At 41.0% G+C, this 19,394-nt stretch overlaps 1 protein-coding gene across 7 annotated transcripts in view; it reads right to left on the bottom strand.

Moving 5' to 3' along the window:
- The window catches only part of tango2 (transport and golgi organization 2 homolog), a 57,490-nt gene that overhangs the window by 4,264 nt on the left and 33,832 nt on the right, over positions 1–19,394 (bottom strand). For 4 of the 7 annotated variants that reach the window (XM_014170611.3, XM_082968370.1, XM_014170610.3 and 1 more), the window contains 2 exon segments: positions 3,206–3,273; positions 2,848–2,995 (listed from right to left, as the gene is read on the bottom strand). In XM_014170611.3, the coding sequence (XP_014026086.1) occupies positions 2,848–2,995; positions 3,206–3,273 (216 nt within the window). 7 annotated transcript variants of the gene reach the window in all.

Below are 19,394 nucleotides of genomic sequence, written 5' to 3'. Positions count from 1 at the left end.
ATCAATGGAAATATCATAGCAAAGGGTCTGAATACTTATGTAAATAAGGTATCTGTTTTTCATTTTTTATAAATATGCTAACACTGAAAACCAGTTTTCCCTTTATTATTATTATGGGGTATTGTGTGTAGATTGATGAGAAAAAATATATTTAATAAGGCTGTAACGTAACAAAATTTGGAAAAAGGGAAGGTGTCTGAATACTTTCCAAATGTACTGTACCAATAGAAAATACACTGTTTTCAACTTCTTTCTCAAACCTCCTTTTGGATTGGAACCAACTGTAAAATTATAACTCTTTAGCACAACTTTAATGTTAACAGGTGAATGGGGGGGAAAAAAACTGTACACGAAATAGAAAAATGAGTTATATAATACGTCAAAGTAAGTTTCGGAAGAACATGATGTTCATTGTGAAGCTGGAAAACCTGTTAGAGAGAAAGGTATGCGCTGTCTGGAGAGCAAAAGTTCACTGTCTAAAAGCTTTGCAATTATGTTGAGATAAAAGAGCAGGATTCCAGCAAAAGCAGTGTACTTATTTTTTTCAATTTCACATTCATGTAATGTGTGCAGGACTATACTTTCTCGAAGTCATATTGAGTGTTCACGTTTGTACCTCACGTAGCCATATTGAATGTCCACGTGTGGTACTTGCAAACCCATAATGAGTGAGCATATTTAGACATGTAGATGTCCTTGTTTGTTACTCTCAAATATGTTACGAGCAATAGTGATGTCTTATTTTGTCTAGGCAACTTAGAAACAAGATATGCTTCATAAAATGACATAAAACATACAGGTTTTAAACAATTAAGTTAATAATTTAGTAGTTTCAATATGCTGACCGCCTCCGCTCAGATTCAAGGTGGGTGATGTGCGGTGTGCAACAAGCACTGTCCTTTACTCTCCGGTCTTGTGACCATTTGAGCTGAACGAACCGTGCCTCAAATATGACAGAATCAAGCCTTATAACGTTAATGTTAATTATCCTTCATTATATATGTCAAACATGATGGGCGTTTAGCCTATATTTATGTAATTAAAAGTCATTAAAGTTGGGCTGCATTTTCTGGCGCCTCCCTCATGTCAGCACACACATTGACATGTAGGCTTTTTTAATTATGTGGATAAATTCCAATGTCGGCTTCTGATCCAATTCTGATTGGAATAATTGTTTGATATTTTGATTGTGTGATTTCTTTAACTTGTCCATTTAGGCAACTCAAATCTATATTCTTCTTGTCTGTCTGTCTTTTTTTTTTTTTTTACTTGTCCCGTCAAGAGGACAAGCGTTAATGTCGAGCGTTAATGCCACCCTTTACCTTGACAGCTTTGCACAATCTTGGCATTCTCTCAACCAGCTTCACCTGGAATGCTTTTCCAACAGTCTTGAAGGAATTCCCACATATGCTGAGCACTTGTTGAAAAACAACTGATAGTCCCACTAAGCACAAAGCAGATGGGATGGCGTATCGCTGCAGAATGCTGTGGTAGCCATGCTAATTAAGTGTGCCTTGAATTCTAAATCACAGACAGCGTCACCAGCAAAGCACCCCCACACCACCTCCTCAATGCTTCACGGTGGGAACCACACATGCGGAGATCATCCGTTCAACTACTCTGCGTCTCACAAAGACACGGCGGATGGAACCAAAACTCTCAAATTTGGACAGATTTCCACTGGTCTAATGTCCATTGCTCGTGTTTCTTGGCCCAAGCAAGTCTCTTCTTCTTATTGGTGTCCTTTAATAGTGGTTTCTTAGCAGCAATTCGACCATGAAGGCCTGATTCATGCAGTCTCCTCTGAACAGTTGATGTTGATGTGTCTCTTACTTGAACTCTGTGAAGCATTTATTTGGGCTGCAATTTCTGAGGCTGGTAACTAATGAACTTATCCTCTGCTGCAGAGGTAACTCTGGGTCTTCCTTTCCTGTGGCGGTCCGGTTTTTGCGACTGCGCTTTAAGAAACGTTCAAAGTTCTTGAAATGTTCCGTATTGACTGACCTTCATGTCTTAAAGTAATGGACTATCGTTTCTCTTTGGTATTTGAGCTGTTCTTGCCATAATATGGACTTGGTCTTTTACCAAATAGGGCTATCTCCTGTATACCACCCCTACCTTGTCACAACACAACTGATTGGCTCAAACGCATTAAGAAGGAAAGAAATTCCACAAATGAACTTTTAACAAGGCACACCTGTTAATTGAAATGCATTCCTGGTGACTACTTCATGAAGATGTTTGAGAGAATGCCAAGAGTGTGCAAAGCTGTCATCAAGGCAAAGGGTGGCAACTAAGAACCTAAAAAATGAAACACTTTTTTGGGGTTACTACATGATTCCATGTGTAATTTCATAGTTGACGTCTTCATTATTATTCTACAATGTAGAAAATATTAAAAATAAAAATATTAAAATAAAAAATAAAAATGGAATGAGTAGGTGTTTTAACTTTTGACTGGTACTGTATATTACGCTGTGTCACAATGATTGCATTAAAATGTAAACTAATACTACAGAGTGTGGTCCGCACTGGCAGGTTGATGTTTATTGGCATGAATCTTGTCCTGGAGGCAGAGCTGAGTGATTTCCACCAGCTGCAAAGTCAAAATTGGCTTTACATTGTTTGTGGCTGTGCCCGCTAGGGACTACCCTGTAGAGCTGCCTCCAGTACATGAGTCATCCCAATAAATGCCAACCTGCATCACACAGTGTACAAGAATGTGTCTTCATGTGAAGTGTTTTGATACAGTGTGCAGCATCATGAGTGTGCAGGTACATTTATTGATGAAGCATTTACAGTGTCACATTGATTTTATTATTGATACTGAGTGCGTGGGGAACTCACAGCTCCTCGTTGTTGAGGACGTTGAGCAGATCATGGACCAGGCTGTCACAAGGCAGTGTCTGGTTCACTACGCTGGTAAACAGTCTCTTCCCATGCTGCAGCTTCCTCCATGGGGTCTCCAACAGGGAGTTACTCAAACCATAGATTCCTGCTGGAGCATACACATACAGCATTGCTATAGAATAGAGATTGCTCCAAACGTTCGTTATCCCCAAAACATTCACTCACATACAGAGGTATAGTCTCATAGTCAAAACCCATCCTGCATACTTAAAGGTTTATAATTCAACAGCATGGCTTGTATGGTGCAATGATATAGAACAATAGTACAAGCAATTCCACATTAAGAAAAACAGACCTGGATTTAGACGGATGGGTTCGGCGCTGCCCCTGTTTCCATAGTAACACACAGTGTCTTCTTTGGCCCTGCGTTGGACACAATGAGAGAGGGAATCAAGTTGTTGACCACTTAAAGTTGTTTAATTGTGAGGGTCATCCTAAATCATCAGCGGTTTCGTGCCTGAACAATGCTTTGTACAGTTCGCTATTTCCTGATTAATGGAGCCGCTGCATTTGTAAAGGCAAATTGAAATGCCAAATAAAACAATGGTAAATAGATTTAGAGTAAGAAAAAAACAGTACTCTGATGCAAATCTTCCAGTCTTACTCGGCCTTTACACTGTTTAGCTCTCCGGTCCCCGGTACTGACTTAAAAAGAGATCCTACTTCCATTTGGCATCCCTCTCTGACATTATGGTCTTTTCAAATGCAGTACAGGAAACTGAATGAATCACGACCAAAATAAACAAAAAAAAGTGTTGAAAGTGAATTAATTGCATTGTCAGTTTCTGACAGCCATCAGTAGCATCATCAGTCAATGTGGAGACAGGTGCAACAATATCTCCTCGTCCCCTGGTGGAGAACGTCTAGCTAGAATTTATCCAGATACCTATGGCTGTGATCTGTAGGTGTCAGTGGCAAGGGTCAAAAGTCTGAAAACCATCAAGACTTTGATATAGGGAGGTCTCTATCCCTGAGGCGGGCTCCATCTATAGAGCCACACTCAGTGGTGTAAAGTACTTAAATTAAAATACTTTAAAGTATTACTTAATTTTTTTGGGGGGTACCTGTACTTTACTATTTCAAATCAAACTGTGTCACATGCTCCAAATACAACAGGCGTAGTAGACCTTACCGTGAAATGCTTACTTACAAGCCCTTAACCAACAATGCAGTTCAAGAAATAGACTTAATAAAATATTTACCAAATAAATTGAAGTAAAAAATAAAAAAGGGGGGGTGTCAATGTAAATAGTCTGGCTACCCATTTGATTAATTGTTCAGCAGTCTTATGGCTTGGGGGTAGAAGCTGTTAAGGAGCCTTTTGGTCCTAGACTTGGTGCGTCGGTATCGCTTGCCGTGTGGTAGCAGAGAGAACAGTCTATGGCTTGGGTGGCTGGAGTCTGACAATTTTTAGGGCCTTCCTCTGACACCGCCTAGTATATAGGTCCTGGATGGCAGGAAGCTTGGCCCCAGTGATGTACTGGGCCGTATGTACTACCCTCTGTAGTGCCTGGCGATCAGAGGCCAAGCAGTTGCCATACCAGGCGGCGATGCAACCGGTCAGGATGCTCTCGATGGTGCAGCTGTAGAACCTTTTGAGGATCTGGGGACCCATGCCAAATCTTTTCATTCTCCTGAGGGGGAAAAGGTGTTGTCGTGCCCTCTTCACGACTGTCTTGGTTTGTTTGTGATGTGGACACCAAGAAACTTGAAACTCTCGACCCGCTCCACTACAGCCCCATCAATGTTAATGGGGCCCTGTTCGGCCCGCCTTTTCCTGTTGTCAACGATCAGCTCCTTTGTCTTGATCACGTTGAGGGAGAGTTTGTTGTCCTGGCACCACACTGCCAGGTCTCTAACGACCTTCCTATAGGCTGTCTCATCGTTGTCGGTAACCAGGCCTACCACTGTTGTGTCATCAGCAAACTTAATGATGGTGTTGGAGTTGTGTTTGGCCACGCAGTCGTGGGTGAACAGGGAATACAGGAGGGGACTAAGCACGCACCCCTGAGGGGCACAAGTGTTGAGGATCAGCATGGCAAATGTATTATTGCCTACCCTTACCACCTGGGGGCGGACCATCAGGAAGTCCAGGATCCAGTTGCAGAGGGAGGTGTTTAGTTCCAGGGTCCTAAGCTTAGTGATGAGCTTCGTGGGCACTATGGTGTTGAACGCTGAGCTGTAGTCAATGAACAGCATTCTCACATAGGTGTTCCTTTTGTCCAGGTGGGAAAGGGCGATTGAGATTGCATCATCTGTGGATCTGTTGGGGCGGTATGCAAATTGGAGTGTGTCTAGGGTATCCGGGATGATGCTGTGAGCCATAACCAGCCTTTCAAAGCACTTCATGGCTACCGAATTGAGTGCTACGGGGTGGTAATCATTTAGGCAGTTTACCTTCGATTCCTTGGGGACCGGGACTATGGTGGTCTGCTTGAAACACATGTAGGTTTTACAGACTCCGTCAGGGAGAGGTTGAAAATGTCAGTTAAGACACTTGCCAGTTGGTCCACGCATGCTTTGAGTACACGTCCTGGTAATCTGTCTGGCCCCTCGGCTTTGTGTATGTGGACCTGTTTAAAGGTCTTGCTCACATCGGCTATGGAGAGCGTGATCACACAGTCATCCGGAACAGCTGGTGCTCTCATGCATGCTTCAGTGTTGCTTTCCACGAAGCGAGCATAAAAGGCATTTAGCTTGTCTGGTAGGCTTGGGTCACTGGGCAGCTCGCGGCTGAGTCTCCCTTTGTAGTCCGTAATAGTTTTCAAGCTCTGCCCCATCCGAGGAGCGTCAGAGCCGGTGTAGTAGGATTCAATCTTAATCCTGTAATGACGCTTTGCTTGTTTGATGGTTCGTCTGTGGGCATAGCGGGATTTCTTATAAGCGTCCGGATTAGTATCCCGCTACTTGAAAGCGGCAGCTCGAGCCTTTAGCTCGATGCGATTGTTGCCTGTAATCCATGGCTTCTGGTTGGGATATGTATGTTGTCATGATGTTGGCCTCTTTTGGTACAGGGAGGACAGTTGACCCCCTCCCCTTTGTACCATTTCCCAACCTACCTTCCCCCCACCCAGTCCCTGTGTGTAAAGGGTTGTAAAAACTCAAAAATTCCAGGAGAGTCTCTGGCCACATGGCCCATAGAGAGACACAGGAAATTCTTCCAACTCATAGAATTGGAGAGCCAAGCGACATTTTGTGTTCTGGAGAATGTATGGAAGATTGGTGAAGAATCCAGCTACGAACTGATCCGCTTGGTACAATTTTGTGATACTCAGAAGAGACAATATAGCCATATTACCATAAAACTGTTTATATAATAGCATCAGCTTGAGACTTGCATCATAATGGTTGTATAGAATGTATTAATAAGGATAAAGCTTTTGTAAGACATTGAGATGCTATGTACTGATGTAATGTGATAGAATTGTATTTCTGTAACCAAGTCTAGCTCAGTCATGGGCACGCCCCCAGGGACCCATACAGGACCAGGCGTCATTTGACAAGACTGTTCAAGGGTCACTATAAAACCCTCCCTGATTTACATTTCTTTAGACCAGGCCTCCACTCGATGGCCAATAGGTTTTACCATCCAATTCCTCTACTGAAAGTGAACCATACCACGTGGTTAACTTTTAGACTATTGATACCGACAGAATAAGAACAAGTCTTTGATATTAATTATTAGTCTGCAGCTAATTAAATTATATCATCGAACGCGAAGACCAACGAAACAACCATTCTATAACGACATTAATGAATGTCGCTTTGAAAGATCCATTCTAACCGAGAGAGAGACTCTCCATCAGAACGACGCTCGAACAAGGATCTCGACGACACATGAGCGTAAATATATATTGATTGCAATTGTTCCCGAATGAGCGAGCCTTCAATTGTCAATTGTTAATATTAATGAACTCTGTGTGCCACAGCTGACCTTTTATGATCCATTGTTCAACAGGCCGACCTGCCTGTTTAGCCCACAAGGGCACATTCCTCTACCAATCCTTTGTGACGATAATTACTGTTTGTATGTTTTCTGTTAATTACTTAGTGTAGTAAATAAATGATTTTAAGACAATTGATGTATGGATGATTTTAGTAAAGACTGGGTTCGTGCAGATTCAACAATTTACGACGTTTGGAATGAGACTGGACTCGAGGTAAAATGCACCATTTAAACCAGAAGATAATCGGCCTATACTATAATAGAATATAATATAGTACAGGAAAGTTATATTAGGAAAATTATAGCTTTGTAATCTGAATATTCTCCTTGGTGCCCCGATCTCCTAGTTAATTACAATTAAACGATTAATCAGTTTAATCGCGTGATAATAATTACAGGGAGCTAATTGATAAACATATCTTCAGTTTAATGGTACTCCCAAAGACACGACAATGTCGTCGATGCACCTATTGATGAAGCCGATGACTGAGGTGGTATACTCCTCAATGCCATTGGAGGAATCACGAAAATATTCCAGTCCGTGCTAGCAAAACAGTCCTTTAGCGTAGCATCCGCATCATCTGACCACTTCCGTTTTGAGTGAGTCACTGGAGCTTCCTGCTTTAGTTTTAGCTTGTAAAGCAGGAATCAGGAGGATAGAATTATGGTCAGATTTGCCAAATGGAGGGAGAACTTTGTATGCATCTCTGTGTGTGGAGAAAAGGTGGTCTTGAGTTTTTTCCCCCTCTGGTTGCACATGTGACATGCTGGAAGAAATGAGGTAAAACAGATTTAAGTTTGCCTGCATTAAAGTCCCCGGCCACTAGGAGCGCCGCTTCTAGTTGAGTGCGGTCTTAGTGCCAGCATCGGTTTGTGGTGGTAAACGGACGACTACGAATAATATAGAAAATAACTCTGTTGGTAGATGCTATGTTCTACAGCTTATCATAAGGTACTCTACCTCAGGCGAGCAATACCTCGAGACTACTTTAATATTAGACATCGCGCACCAGCTGTTATTGACAAATAGACACACTCCCCCGCCACTCGTCTTACCAGAAGTAGGTTCTCTGTCCTGCCGATGCATGGAAAATCCCGCAAGCTCTATATTATCCGTGCCCATCCAAGAAGGCTCAAGGTCATTGGCCACAGATAAAATGTCAAATCACACTATATGTACAGTAGCTTGGATTGGACTGATCATGTCAACATCATACTTTCAAAATCTTAGCTATCAGTCATCATTAATCAAGTCGACACTCTACTGGTAAATCCTTTTCAATCCTTGTCATATGAAGATAAATAATGAAGAGACATAGATTAAACGTGTCGGTGCCTATCAGCCATAAACATTCAACAATGAGTGGTTTGGAAGGAAGTGAGCACAGCACAACAAGGAGAGTCCAAAAATGTCTTGTATGCTGCTGCATAAATGTAATATGCCAGGGAGATATGTATGCTGTAGCTAAGAAAGTAATACTAAGTGTATGTTTTGTAGTAAGCTGTTAATAGCCCATGTGCCTCACCCTAATAATTTGGTCTATTTACCCCTCTTAATTTCGCCAACTGTTCTGACTTGGTGGTGCACGTGCACTTGTAGCATATAGCCTGTTTTAGAGATATGTAATCATCAAAACTTGTAAGAGCTTTCATTGTCTGCTTATATGGCGCCGTTATTTATCCTATTGTTCTGACTTGGTGTACTGTAAGAACGGCCCATGTTCTGAATTCTGTTGCTGTACATTTCAAAAATGCTTTACAAATAGTTATTGACAACGTCCGTCATTAATGTCTTAATCGAAATGACGATTGCCTCTTATCCGCTCGTCTTTCCCTTATGCCATAGTGTGAACATCTAAATTGTCAGAAGAAACCACATTTGTTTAAACAAGTCAGCTATGTTTTTTAAAAAGGCAGTAAATGAGGCTGAATGAACTGTTTCGCTGCCAGACAACGCACTGCTGATAGCCAGGTGTAGCAGTTTAAGGTGTTGGGACTGCTGTTGGGACTCTGCTATTAGGGCCTACATAAAGCTGTCCCAACAGTTTGTGGGCACTGTTTGTCACTGTTATAGTGCAATTAATGTATTGTGGTTTTGCTGGCATTTACATGCTAAAATCGCCCTACTGACTACATTCCCAAAGAAAATAAATGTACTTTTTACATTTTCCCTGACACCAAAAAGTACTCGTTACATTTTGAATGTTTAGCAGGACAGGAAAATTGTCCAATTCACGCACTTATCAAGAGAACATCCCTGGTCATCCCTATTGCCTCTGATCTGGCAGACTCACTAAACACAAAATTGCTTTGTTTGTAAATGATGTCTGACTGTTGAAGTGTGCCCCTGGCTATCCGTAAACTTAAAAAACAAGAAAATCATGCCATCTGGGCTGCTTAATAATAAGACATTTGAAGTGACTTATACTTAACTTTTGATACTAATGGTATATTTAAAACCAAAACTTTTGTACTTTTACTCAAATAGTATTTTACTGGGTGACTTTCACTTTTGTCATTTTATTTTTAGGCATCCTTACTTTTACTCAAGTATGACGAGAATTGGGTACTTTACACCACTGACTACACTATAGATACTAAAGTATGTGGACAGCCCTTCAAATTAGTAGATTCGGCTATTTCAGCCACACTCATTGCTGACAGGTACAGTGCCTTGCGAAAGTATTCGGCCCCCTTGAACTTTGACCTTTTGCCACATTTCAGGCTTCAAACATAAAGATATAAAACTGTAATTTTTTGTGAAGAATCAACAACAAGTGGGACACAATCATGAAGTGGAACGAAATTTATTGGATATTTCAAACTTTTTTAACAAATAAAAAACTGAAAAATTGGGCGTGCAAAATTATTCAGCCCCCTTAAGTTAATACTTTGTAGCGCCACCTTTTGCTGCGATTACAGCTGTAAGTCGCTTGCGGTATGTCTCTATCAGTTTTGCACATCGAGAGACTGAAATTTTTGCCCATTCCTCCTTGCAAAACAGCTCGAGCTCAGTGAGGTTGGAAGGAGAGCGTTTGTGAACAGCAGTTTTCAGTTCTTTCCACAGATTCTCGATTGGATTCAGGTCTGGACTTTGACTTGGCCATTCTAACACCTGGATATGTTTATTTGTGAACCGTTCCATTGTAGATTTTGCTTTATGTTTTGGATCATTGTCTTGTTGGAAGACACATCTCCGTCCCAGTCTCAGGTCTTTTGCAGACTCCATCAGGTTTTCTTCCAGAATGGTCCTGTATTTGGCTCCATCCATCTTCCCATCAATTTTAACCATCTTCCCTGCCCCTGCTGAAGAAAAGCAGGCCCAAACCATGATGCTGCCACCACCATGTTTGACAGTGGGGATGGTGTGTTCAGGGTGATGAGCTGTGTTGCTTTTACGCCAAACATAACGTTTTGCATTGTTGCCAAAAAGTTCGATTTTGGTTTCATCTGACCAGAGCACCTTCTTCCACATGTTTGGTGTGTCTCCCAGGTGGCTAGTGGCAAACTTTAAACGACACTTTTTATGGATATCTTTAAGAAATGGCTTTCTTCTTGCCACTCTTCCATAAAGGCCAGATTTGTGCAGTATACGACTGATTGTTGTCCTATGGACAGAGTCTCCCACCTCAGCTGTAGATCTCTGCAGTTCATCCAGAGTGATCATGGGCCTCTTGGCTGCATCTCTGATCAGTCTTCTCCTTGTATGAGCTGAAAGTTTAGAGGGACGGCCGGGTCTTCGTAGATTTGCAGTGGTCTGATACTCCTTCCATTTCAATATTATCGCTTGCACAGTGCTCCTTGGGATGTTTAAAGCTTGGGAAATCTTTTTGTATCCAAATCCGGCTTTAAACTTCTCCCCAACAGTATCTCGGACCTGCCTGGTGTGTTCCTTGTTCTTCATGATGCTCTCTGCGCTTTAAACGAACCTCTGAGACTATCACAGAGCAGGTGCATTTATACGGAGACTTGATTACACACAGGTGGATTCTATTTATCATCATTAGTCATTTAGGTCAACATTGGATCATTCAGAGATCCTCACTGAACTTCTGGAGAGTTTGCTGCACTGAAAGTAAAGGGGCTGAATAATTTTGCACGGCCAATTTTTCAGTTTTTTATTTGTTAACCTGTTAGGGCTAGGGGGCAGTATTGACACGGCTGGATAAAAAACGTACCCGATTTAATCTGGTTACTACTCCTGCCCAGTAACTAGAATATGCATATAATTATTGGCTTTGGATAGAAAACACTCCAAAGTTTCTAAAACTGTTTGAATGGTGTCTGTGAGTATAACAGAACTCAAATGGCAGGTCAAAACCTGAGAGATTCCTTTACAGGAAGTGGCCTGTCTGACCATTTATTGTCTTGCTTTGCCATCTCATTCAATTACAAAGGATCTCTGCGGTAACGTGACACTTCCCACGGCTCCAATAGGCTCTCAGAGCCCGGGAAAAAGCTGAATGTCGTCATTCCAGCCCCAGGCTGAAACACATTATCGCCTTTCTCAAGTGGCCGATCAAGGGACTGTGGGCTTAGGCGTGTGCACTGGCCGCCCCCGTCTTTGTGTTTTTCCCTCTGTTTCCCGAAAAGGAGATTCCCGGTCGGAATATTATCCCTTTTTTACGAGATAAATTGCATAAAAATTGATTTTAAACAGCGGTTGACATGCTTCGAAGTACGGTAATGGAATATTTAGAATTTTTTTGTCACGAATTGCGCCATGCGCACGACCTTGATTTACCATTTCGGATAGTTTCTGGAACGCACGAACAAAACGCCGCTATTCGGATATAACGATGGATTATTTTGGACCAAACCAACATTTGTTATTTAAGTAGCAGTCCTGGGAGTGCATTCTGACAAAGACAACAAAAGGTAATCAAACTTTTGTAATAGTAAATCGGATTTTGGTGAAGGCTAAACTTGCCGGGTGTCTAAATAGCTAGCCCGTGATGGCTGGGCTATGTACTTAGAATATTGCAAAATGTGCTTTCACCAAAAAGCTATTTTAAAATCGGACATATCGAGTGCATAGAGGAGTTCTGTATCTATAATTCTTAAAATAATTGTTATGCTTTTTGTGAACGTTTATCGTGAGTAATTTAGTAAATTGTTAGTAAATTCCCCGGAAGTTTGCGGGGGGTATGCTAGTTCTGAACGTCACATGCTAATGTAAAAAGCTGTTTTTTGATATAAATATGAACTTGATTGAACAAAACATGCATGTATTGTATAACATAATGTCCTAGGGTTGTCATGAAGATCATCAAAGGTTAGTGCTGCATTTAGCTGTCTTCTGGGTTTTTGTGACATTATATGCTAGCTTGAAAAATGGGTGTCTGATTATTTCTGGCTGGGTACTCTGCTGACATAATCTAATGTTTTACTTTCGTTGTAAAGCCTTTTTGAAATCGGACAGTGTGGTTAGATTAACGAGAGTCTTGTCTTTAAATGGCTGTAAAATAGTCATATGTTTGAGAAATTGAAGTAATAGGATTTTTAAGGTATTTGAAAATGGCGCCACAGGATTCAACTGGCTGTTACGTAGGTGGGACGAATTCGTCCCGCCTGCCCTAGAAAGGTTAAAAAAGTTTGAAATATCCAATAAATTTCGTTCCACTTCATGATTGTGTCCCACTTGTTGTTGATTCTTCACAAAAAATTACAGTTTTATATCTTTATGTTTGAAGCCTGAAATGTGGCAAAAGGTCGAAAAGTTCAAGGGGGCCGAATACTTTCGCAAGGCACTGTATGTAAAGATCGAGAACACAGCCATGCCATAGACAAACATTGGCAGTAGAATGGCCTTACTGAAGAGCTCAGCAACTTTCAATGTGGCACTCTCATAGGATGCCACCTTTCCAACAATTCAGTTCGTCAAATTTCTGCCCGACAAGAGCTGGCCCGGTCATCTAAGTGCTGTTATTGTGAAGTGGAAACGTCTAGGAGCAACAACGGCTCAGACGCAAAGTGCTAAGCCACATAAGCTCACAGAACAGGACCGCAGAGTGCTGAAGCACGTAAAAATCGTCTGTCCTCGGTTGCAACACTCACTACTGAGTTTGAAACTGCCTCTGGAAGCAACGTCAGCACAAGAAGGGTTGGTCGGGAGCTTCACGAAATGGGTTTCTATGGCTGAGCAGCTGCACACAAGCTTAAAATCACCATGCGCAATGCCTAGCGTCGGCTGGAGTGGTATAAAGCTCGCTGCCATTGGACTCTGGAGCTGTGGAAACGCGCTCTCTGGAGTGATGTACGAATCTGGGTTTGCTGGATGCCACGAGAACGCTACCTGCCCCCAATGCATCGTGCCAACTGTAAATAATAAATAATGGTCTGGGCTGTTTTTTTTTAATGGTTCATGGTAGGCCCCTTACTTCCAGTGACAGGAAATGTTAACGCTACAGCATACACTGACATTCTAGACGATTCTGTGCTTCGAACTTTGTGGCAACAGTTTGGGGAAGGCCCTTTCCTGTTTCAGCATGACAATGCCCCAGTGCACAAAACGAGGTCCATACAGAAATGGTTTGTCGAGATCGGTGTGGAAGAACTTGACTGGCCTGTACAGAGCCCTGACCTCAACCCCATCGAACACCTTTGGGATGAATTGGAATGCTGACTGTGAGCCAGGCCTAATCGCCCAACATCAGTGCCCGGCCACACTAATGCTTGTGGCTGAATGGAAGCAAGTCCCCGCAGCAATGTTCCAACATCTAGTGGAAAGCCTTACCAGAAGAGTGGATGCTGTTATAGCAGCAAAAGGGGGGACCAACTACATATTAATGCCCATGATTTTGGAATGAGAAGATTGACAAGCAGGTGTCCACATACTTTTGGTCATGTAGTGTATATAAGAGGAGAGAAGATTACTCTCCTGTCGTGAGATAGACTCGTTTGATAATAACATCTGCAAATAGCCGCGGACAGAGGGACTGACAGAATCACATTTGTCTGACATAAGGGGCTCCGCTGTCCGCTAAATGTTTATCTCTTACAATTAATTACAAGCTAATTTGCCTGTCTACTGTCCGAGACAGTACATTTGTTTATGCCACAGTAAGCAATTAAGCTGGGAAAAGAATAGGCTAAGGTTCTCTCTCTGTTGGTGTTACTGTTTCTCATATGGTGTAAATGTCCTGGGCAGAGGAATTTAAGTAGGCCAGTGTGTTAGGAAAATGACATAATGAATGCCATTTTGTTAACATTACACCATCTTCAAAACAAACCAAAGAATATCAAAACCCCAGAGCTTGATGGCATACCAGTAGAGGTATATCAAGCCTTTTTATATATATATATATATATATATATATATATATATATATATATATATATATATATATATATATATATATATATATATATATATATATATATATATATATATATATATATATATATGTATGTGTATGTATATACATATATATATACACATACATACATATACATACATACACATACATACATACATACATACATACATACATACATATATACACACACGAAGCTCCATTGCTACCTTGTTTTAACTACTCCTATAGAAATGGTAGTCCGTCAGGTACTCAGCAGGAAGGTATGATATCACTATTATTAAAACAAGACCCAGATGGCAAATATAAAGATCCAGTCTAAAAAAACTGAAGGCCTCTTACACTTCAATGTTGCGATGAAAAAATACTAGCAAAATGCATAGCACTCAGAATGAAAAAGGTTTTACCAGCTGTTGTTCATCCTGATCAGACAGGTTTTTACATGAACGATACATTGGAGATAATATACGACAACAACTAATAGAAATAATAGTACATCATGAAACATCTAAGAAGCCAAGTCTGGTATGTATAGCGGATTTTGAAAAGGTCTTTGATAAAGTAAGACTGGATTTTATTTATAAATACCAGGATTTTTTCAATTTCGGTGATACTCTAATAAAATGGGTTAAGGTAACGTATAAACAACCCCAGGTGTAAAATAGTAAATAGTGGCTACTTCTCAGAGAGTTTGGGATTGTCAAGAGGAGTTAAAATGGCCATCGAAATGCTAGCTATTAAAATCAGATCAAATAACAACATTAGAGGACTAGAAATCCAAGGCTTAAAAAAAGGTGTCCATGTATGCGGATGACTCACGTTTTATATTAAGTCCGCAAGCTAGACCCCTGCAATGTTTAATTGAAGATCTAGATAACTTTTCTGGACTAAAACCATATTTTTGATTAGTGTACAATATTACGTATTGAAATCTTTAAAAAATACAACTTTTACATGACCCTCCAGTCTACCTATAAAATGGGCTGACGGTGAAGTAGACATACTTGGTACTCATATCACAAAAGATATAAATGAGCATTCCACAATGAATTTCAGAAGTAAACTTGTAAAAATAGACAAGATCCTGCAACTACTTATGGGAAAATTGCCCCGATTAACGCCTTAGACATCTCAGTTTACTCACTTACTTATGGATCTGCCTACTCCTGAAGATTCGTTTTCAAATAATACGAGCAAAAATATTTTGCTTTATCTGGGACGCTGAACCAGACAAAATAAAGCATGCCTATCTATATAATGAATTGGGTGGGATTATTAAATATAAAAGCACTAAACCTCTCTAAAAGCTTCACTTATTAAAAAGTAGATTACTAAAAAAAGCTCATCCATTGTTTAAAAATGACCTTTTTGCCTTTTGTGCAGATTGCCATGTCTCATTTTGGATTAATTGAAAATGATGCTTGTTTGAGAAAAATAGATACTTTTTTCAAAGTATTGCAGAGCTGGCTACAATTTCATCCCCCTGAAAAGATAGAACAAATATTACAACAAATATTATTGCTGAACTCAAATGTGCTGGTTAATAAAATACCTGTATTTAAGGGAAAGGGTATTTTGTTTTGGAGGGCTAGCGGTTGAGAGCTTGGGCCGGAAGCTGATGGATCGCTGGTTCGGGTCCCCGTTTTTGACCTTGTGGGAGATCTGTCAACGTGCCCTTGAGCAGGGCGTTGACCCTGGTTGCTTCTGTGTGTCGCTCTGGATGGGAGTCTGTTAGATGACTAATGTGATGTAGTTGTTGAGCGGCTTCACTGCAAGTATATTGCATGCTTTAAACATTCAATAAAAAAATTATTATAATAATATCAATGTCTCCATGATTAAAGCCAAACAATATAAAACTTTCTGCAACGCAACTGCTGGCAACTACAGTAATGACATAAACCACCATCTTTTTGCTTTTGTTCATGTCAATGCCTTGTAGCTTCCTTCCATGGGTACAATATTTTCAGCTTCGCTGCCTGAAGTTGACTCTGGTTTGATATCCCTCTCCTAAATTGTATATAAAACTGCAACCCTGCAGAAAGGTGACCAGATGGTGCTATGGGCTCATTGGGCTGGGAAGAGATGGAGCTATGTAGATTCCTCTCAGTCCCAACCCAGAAAAACACACTGTGTGAAATACTGTTGAGACAGATTGAGGCCTAAGCTCAATAGTCTCATCCTGAAGCACAATGGCGACTTCTGAATTCTGTGGCGGGAATCAAATTTACTCATCAGAGCGTATGGGTATTTCTGATACCCATACGCTCTGATGAGAATATCAAAACCTCATCAGTTCTGCTGCAGGGAGATTTGGGCTGAGATGAGGAACCACAGGAGTTGGCTGCTAGCAATGGACAGCGTTAACTACCAACAGGAAGAGAAAGTTCTGTGAAGCTTTAGAAACAGCACTTTGAAGATCTAGCTGCCAGAATGATAATCACTATATGCAGCAGGATAGTATATGTTTATAAATGAAATGCAGTCCATTATTCTGAAGCTTTTAAGCAGTGCCTTATTTTGCTCCTTGCTGCTGTGTTGAGCGGCCTCAGGTTTGTTGATATTGGGCTGATGAACATTGAGAACCATCAGTGGGATTGGGAGGTATCGTTGCGAGTCCGAGGGTAAACAACAATTTCTCTGATGTAGTTTTACGCATTTCACGATCAGCTACACGCCAAAGTTGAGCAACAAAGCTAAAACGACTGATTAGACAGCAGCTCTAATCCCAACAGAAAGACCACCCATAACAACATCTGACCATCACGTCCTATAGTTCCTCTGTGAACAAGGAAAAGCCAGTCAACTTCAGCTGAGCAGAAAGGGCCGGGGTCTTTAAAACAATAGAAATGTCTCAGGTCAACTCAAATTGCAAGTATAAAAGTCAACATTCTCAATTTAATTACGTCTTGGTAAATTAGACAGTAGTAGGTGAAAGGTGAACGGATGCAGAGCAGATTTCTTTGAATACTGCCAATTTCCAAATATAATCCCAAACAAACATTTTCAGAGCCAAAATGAACTATTACTACTTTTGTAAGACATCTGACTTTACTCATGGGCACTGAAGTGCCATTCAATGCTCTAGACCAGGTATTCCCAAACTAGGTACACATTTTCAAACAGTTCATTTATATTTTCCAACGGGGCTATACATTTGGGTGAGTTTTTTTTCCTCACCTGGAATAGCCTCACTTCACTGCCAAAAATTAAATTAAACCATCCAGTGTTCAGTGAAATAACACCACAATGTCAAATACAGGTAGCCTAGTCAAATAATTAACATCCAATCACATTAACCGCTAGTCTCTCGCGGGAAACCTTCACTCTTGCGCAGACATTTAGAAACGAAATATGACAATTTGAATAATAAGCCACAGGACTTTTTTGAGCGAGAATAAAGGTGACTTTTGAGTAGTAAGACATGTATAAAAGCTACAGATACCATTAATAAGAAGGGGCTAGAAACATCTTATATGGTGAGCTACCGAGTGGCTAGGACAGGCAAGCCCCATACTATTGTGGAGGACTTAATTGTTCCTGCTGCCGTGGATATGGCTGGGACAATACTGGGGGAAAAGGCCAAAATAACTATACAGACAATGCCTCCATCAAACAACACTGTTTCACGACGCATCAGTTTACATGGCAGGAGATGTTTTGAAACAATTACTGCTTCACATACAAGCCAGTGAATTCTATGCGTTACAGCTGGATGAGTCAACAGACATGGCGGGCCTGGCACAGCTCCTGGTATATGTCCGTTACGTTTACGGGGGGTAAATTAAGGAAGATATCCTCTTCTGCAAACCACTGGAAACCAGGACATTTTTTTATTTTACCTTTATTTAACCAGGTAGGCAAGTTGAGAACAAGTTCTCATTTACAATTGCGACCTGGCAATGAGAGGATCTTTTTAAAGTACTGGACAGCTTTGTGACATCAAATGGACTTTGGTGGTCAAGATGTGTTGGTTTCTGTACTGATGGCGCAAAAGCTATGACAGGGAGACAGTGGAGTCGTAACGCGCGTGCAAGCAGTTGCTCCTGACGCCACTTGGGTACACTGCAACATCCACCGAGAGGCTCTTGCTGCCAAGGGAATGCCTGACAGCTTGAAATACGTTTTGGACACTACAGTGAAAATGGTTAACTTTGTTAAAGCAAGGCCCCTGAACTCTTATGTATTTTCTGCACTATGCAATGATATAGGCAGCGACCATGTAATGCTTTTACAACATACATGAGTGCGCTGGTTATCAAGGGGCAAAGTATTGACAAGTTATTTTTAATTGAGAGGCGAGCTTAAAGTTTTCTTTACTGACCATCATTTTCACTTGTCTGACCGCTTGCATGATGACGAGTTTCTCACACGACTGGCCTATCTGGGTGATGTTTTTTCTCGCATGAATGATCTGAATCTAGGATTACAGGGACTCTCCGCAACTATATTCAATATGCGGGCAGAAAATTGAGGCTATGATCAAGAAGTTGGAGCTCTTCTCTGTCTGCATTAACAAGGACAACACACAGGTCTTTCCATCATTGTATGATTTTTTTGTGTGCAAATGAACTCAAGCTTACAGACAATGTCAAATGTGATATAGCAAAGCACCTCAGTGAGCTGGGTGTGCAATTACGCAGGTACTTTCCCGAAAAGGATGACAACAAACAACTGGATTCGTTATCCCTTTCATGCCCTGCCTGCAGTCCACTTACCGATATCTGAACAAGAGAGCCTCATCAAAATTGCAAAAAGCGGTTCTGTGAAAATTACATTTAAATCAGAAGCCACTGCCAGATTTCTGGAATGGGCTGCGCTCAGAGTATCCTTCCTTGGCAAATCGCGCTGTTAAGACACTGATGCCCTTTGAAACCATGTACCTATGTGAGAGTGGATTCTTGGCCCTCTCTAGCATGGAAACTAAATACAAGCAATGAGTGTGTGGAAAATTATTTAAGACAGACTCTCTCCAAGAACAAATAAGGTTTTATATGTAAGATGGTTAAATAAAGAGCAAAATTATTATTATATTATTATTTGTGCCCTGGTCCTATAAGAGCTCTTTGTCACTTCCTACGAGCCAGGTTGTGACAAAAACTCACACTCATTCTGATGTTTAATAAATGTATAGTATAGTGGGTGTGTGTGGCAGGCTTACAATGATGGCAAAAACAACATTTGAGAGTGCACTGACCCTGGTGCTAGAGGGGGTACGCAGC

Source organism: Salmo salar, chromosome 24 (genome assembly GCF_965601325.2).
Source record: "Salmo salar chromosome 24, fSalSal1, whole genome shotgun sequence".
NCBI classification, from domain to species: Eukaryota; Metazoa; Chordata; class Actinopteri; order Salmoniformes; family Salmonidae; genus Salmo; species Salmo salar.
This window is presented reverse-complemented; position numbering and strand designations above follow the sequence as displayed.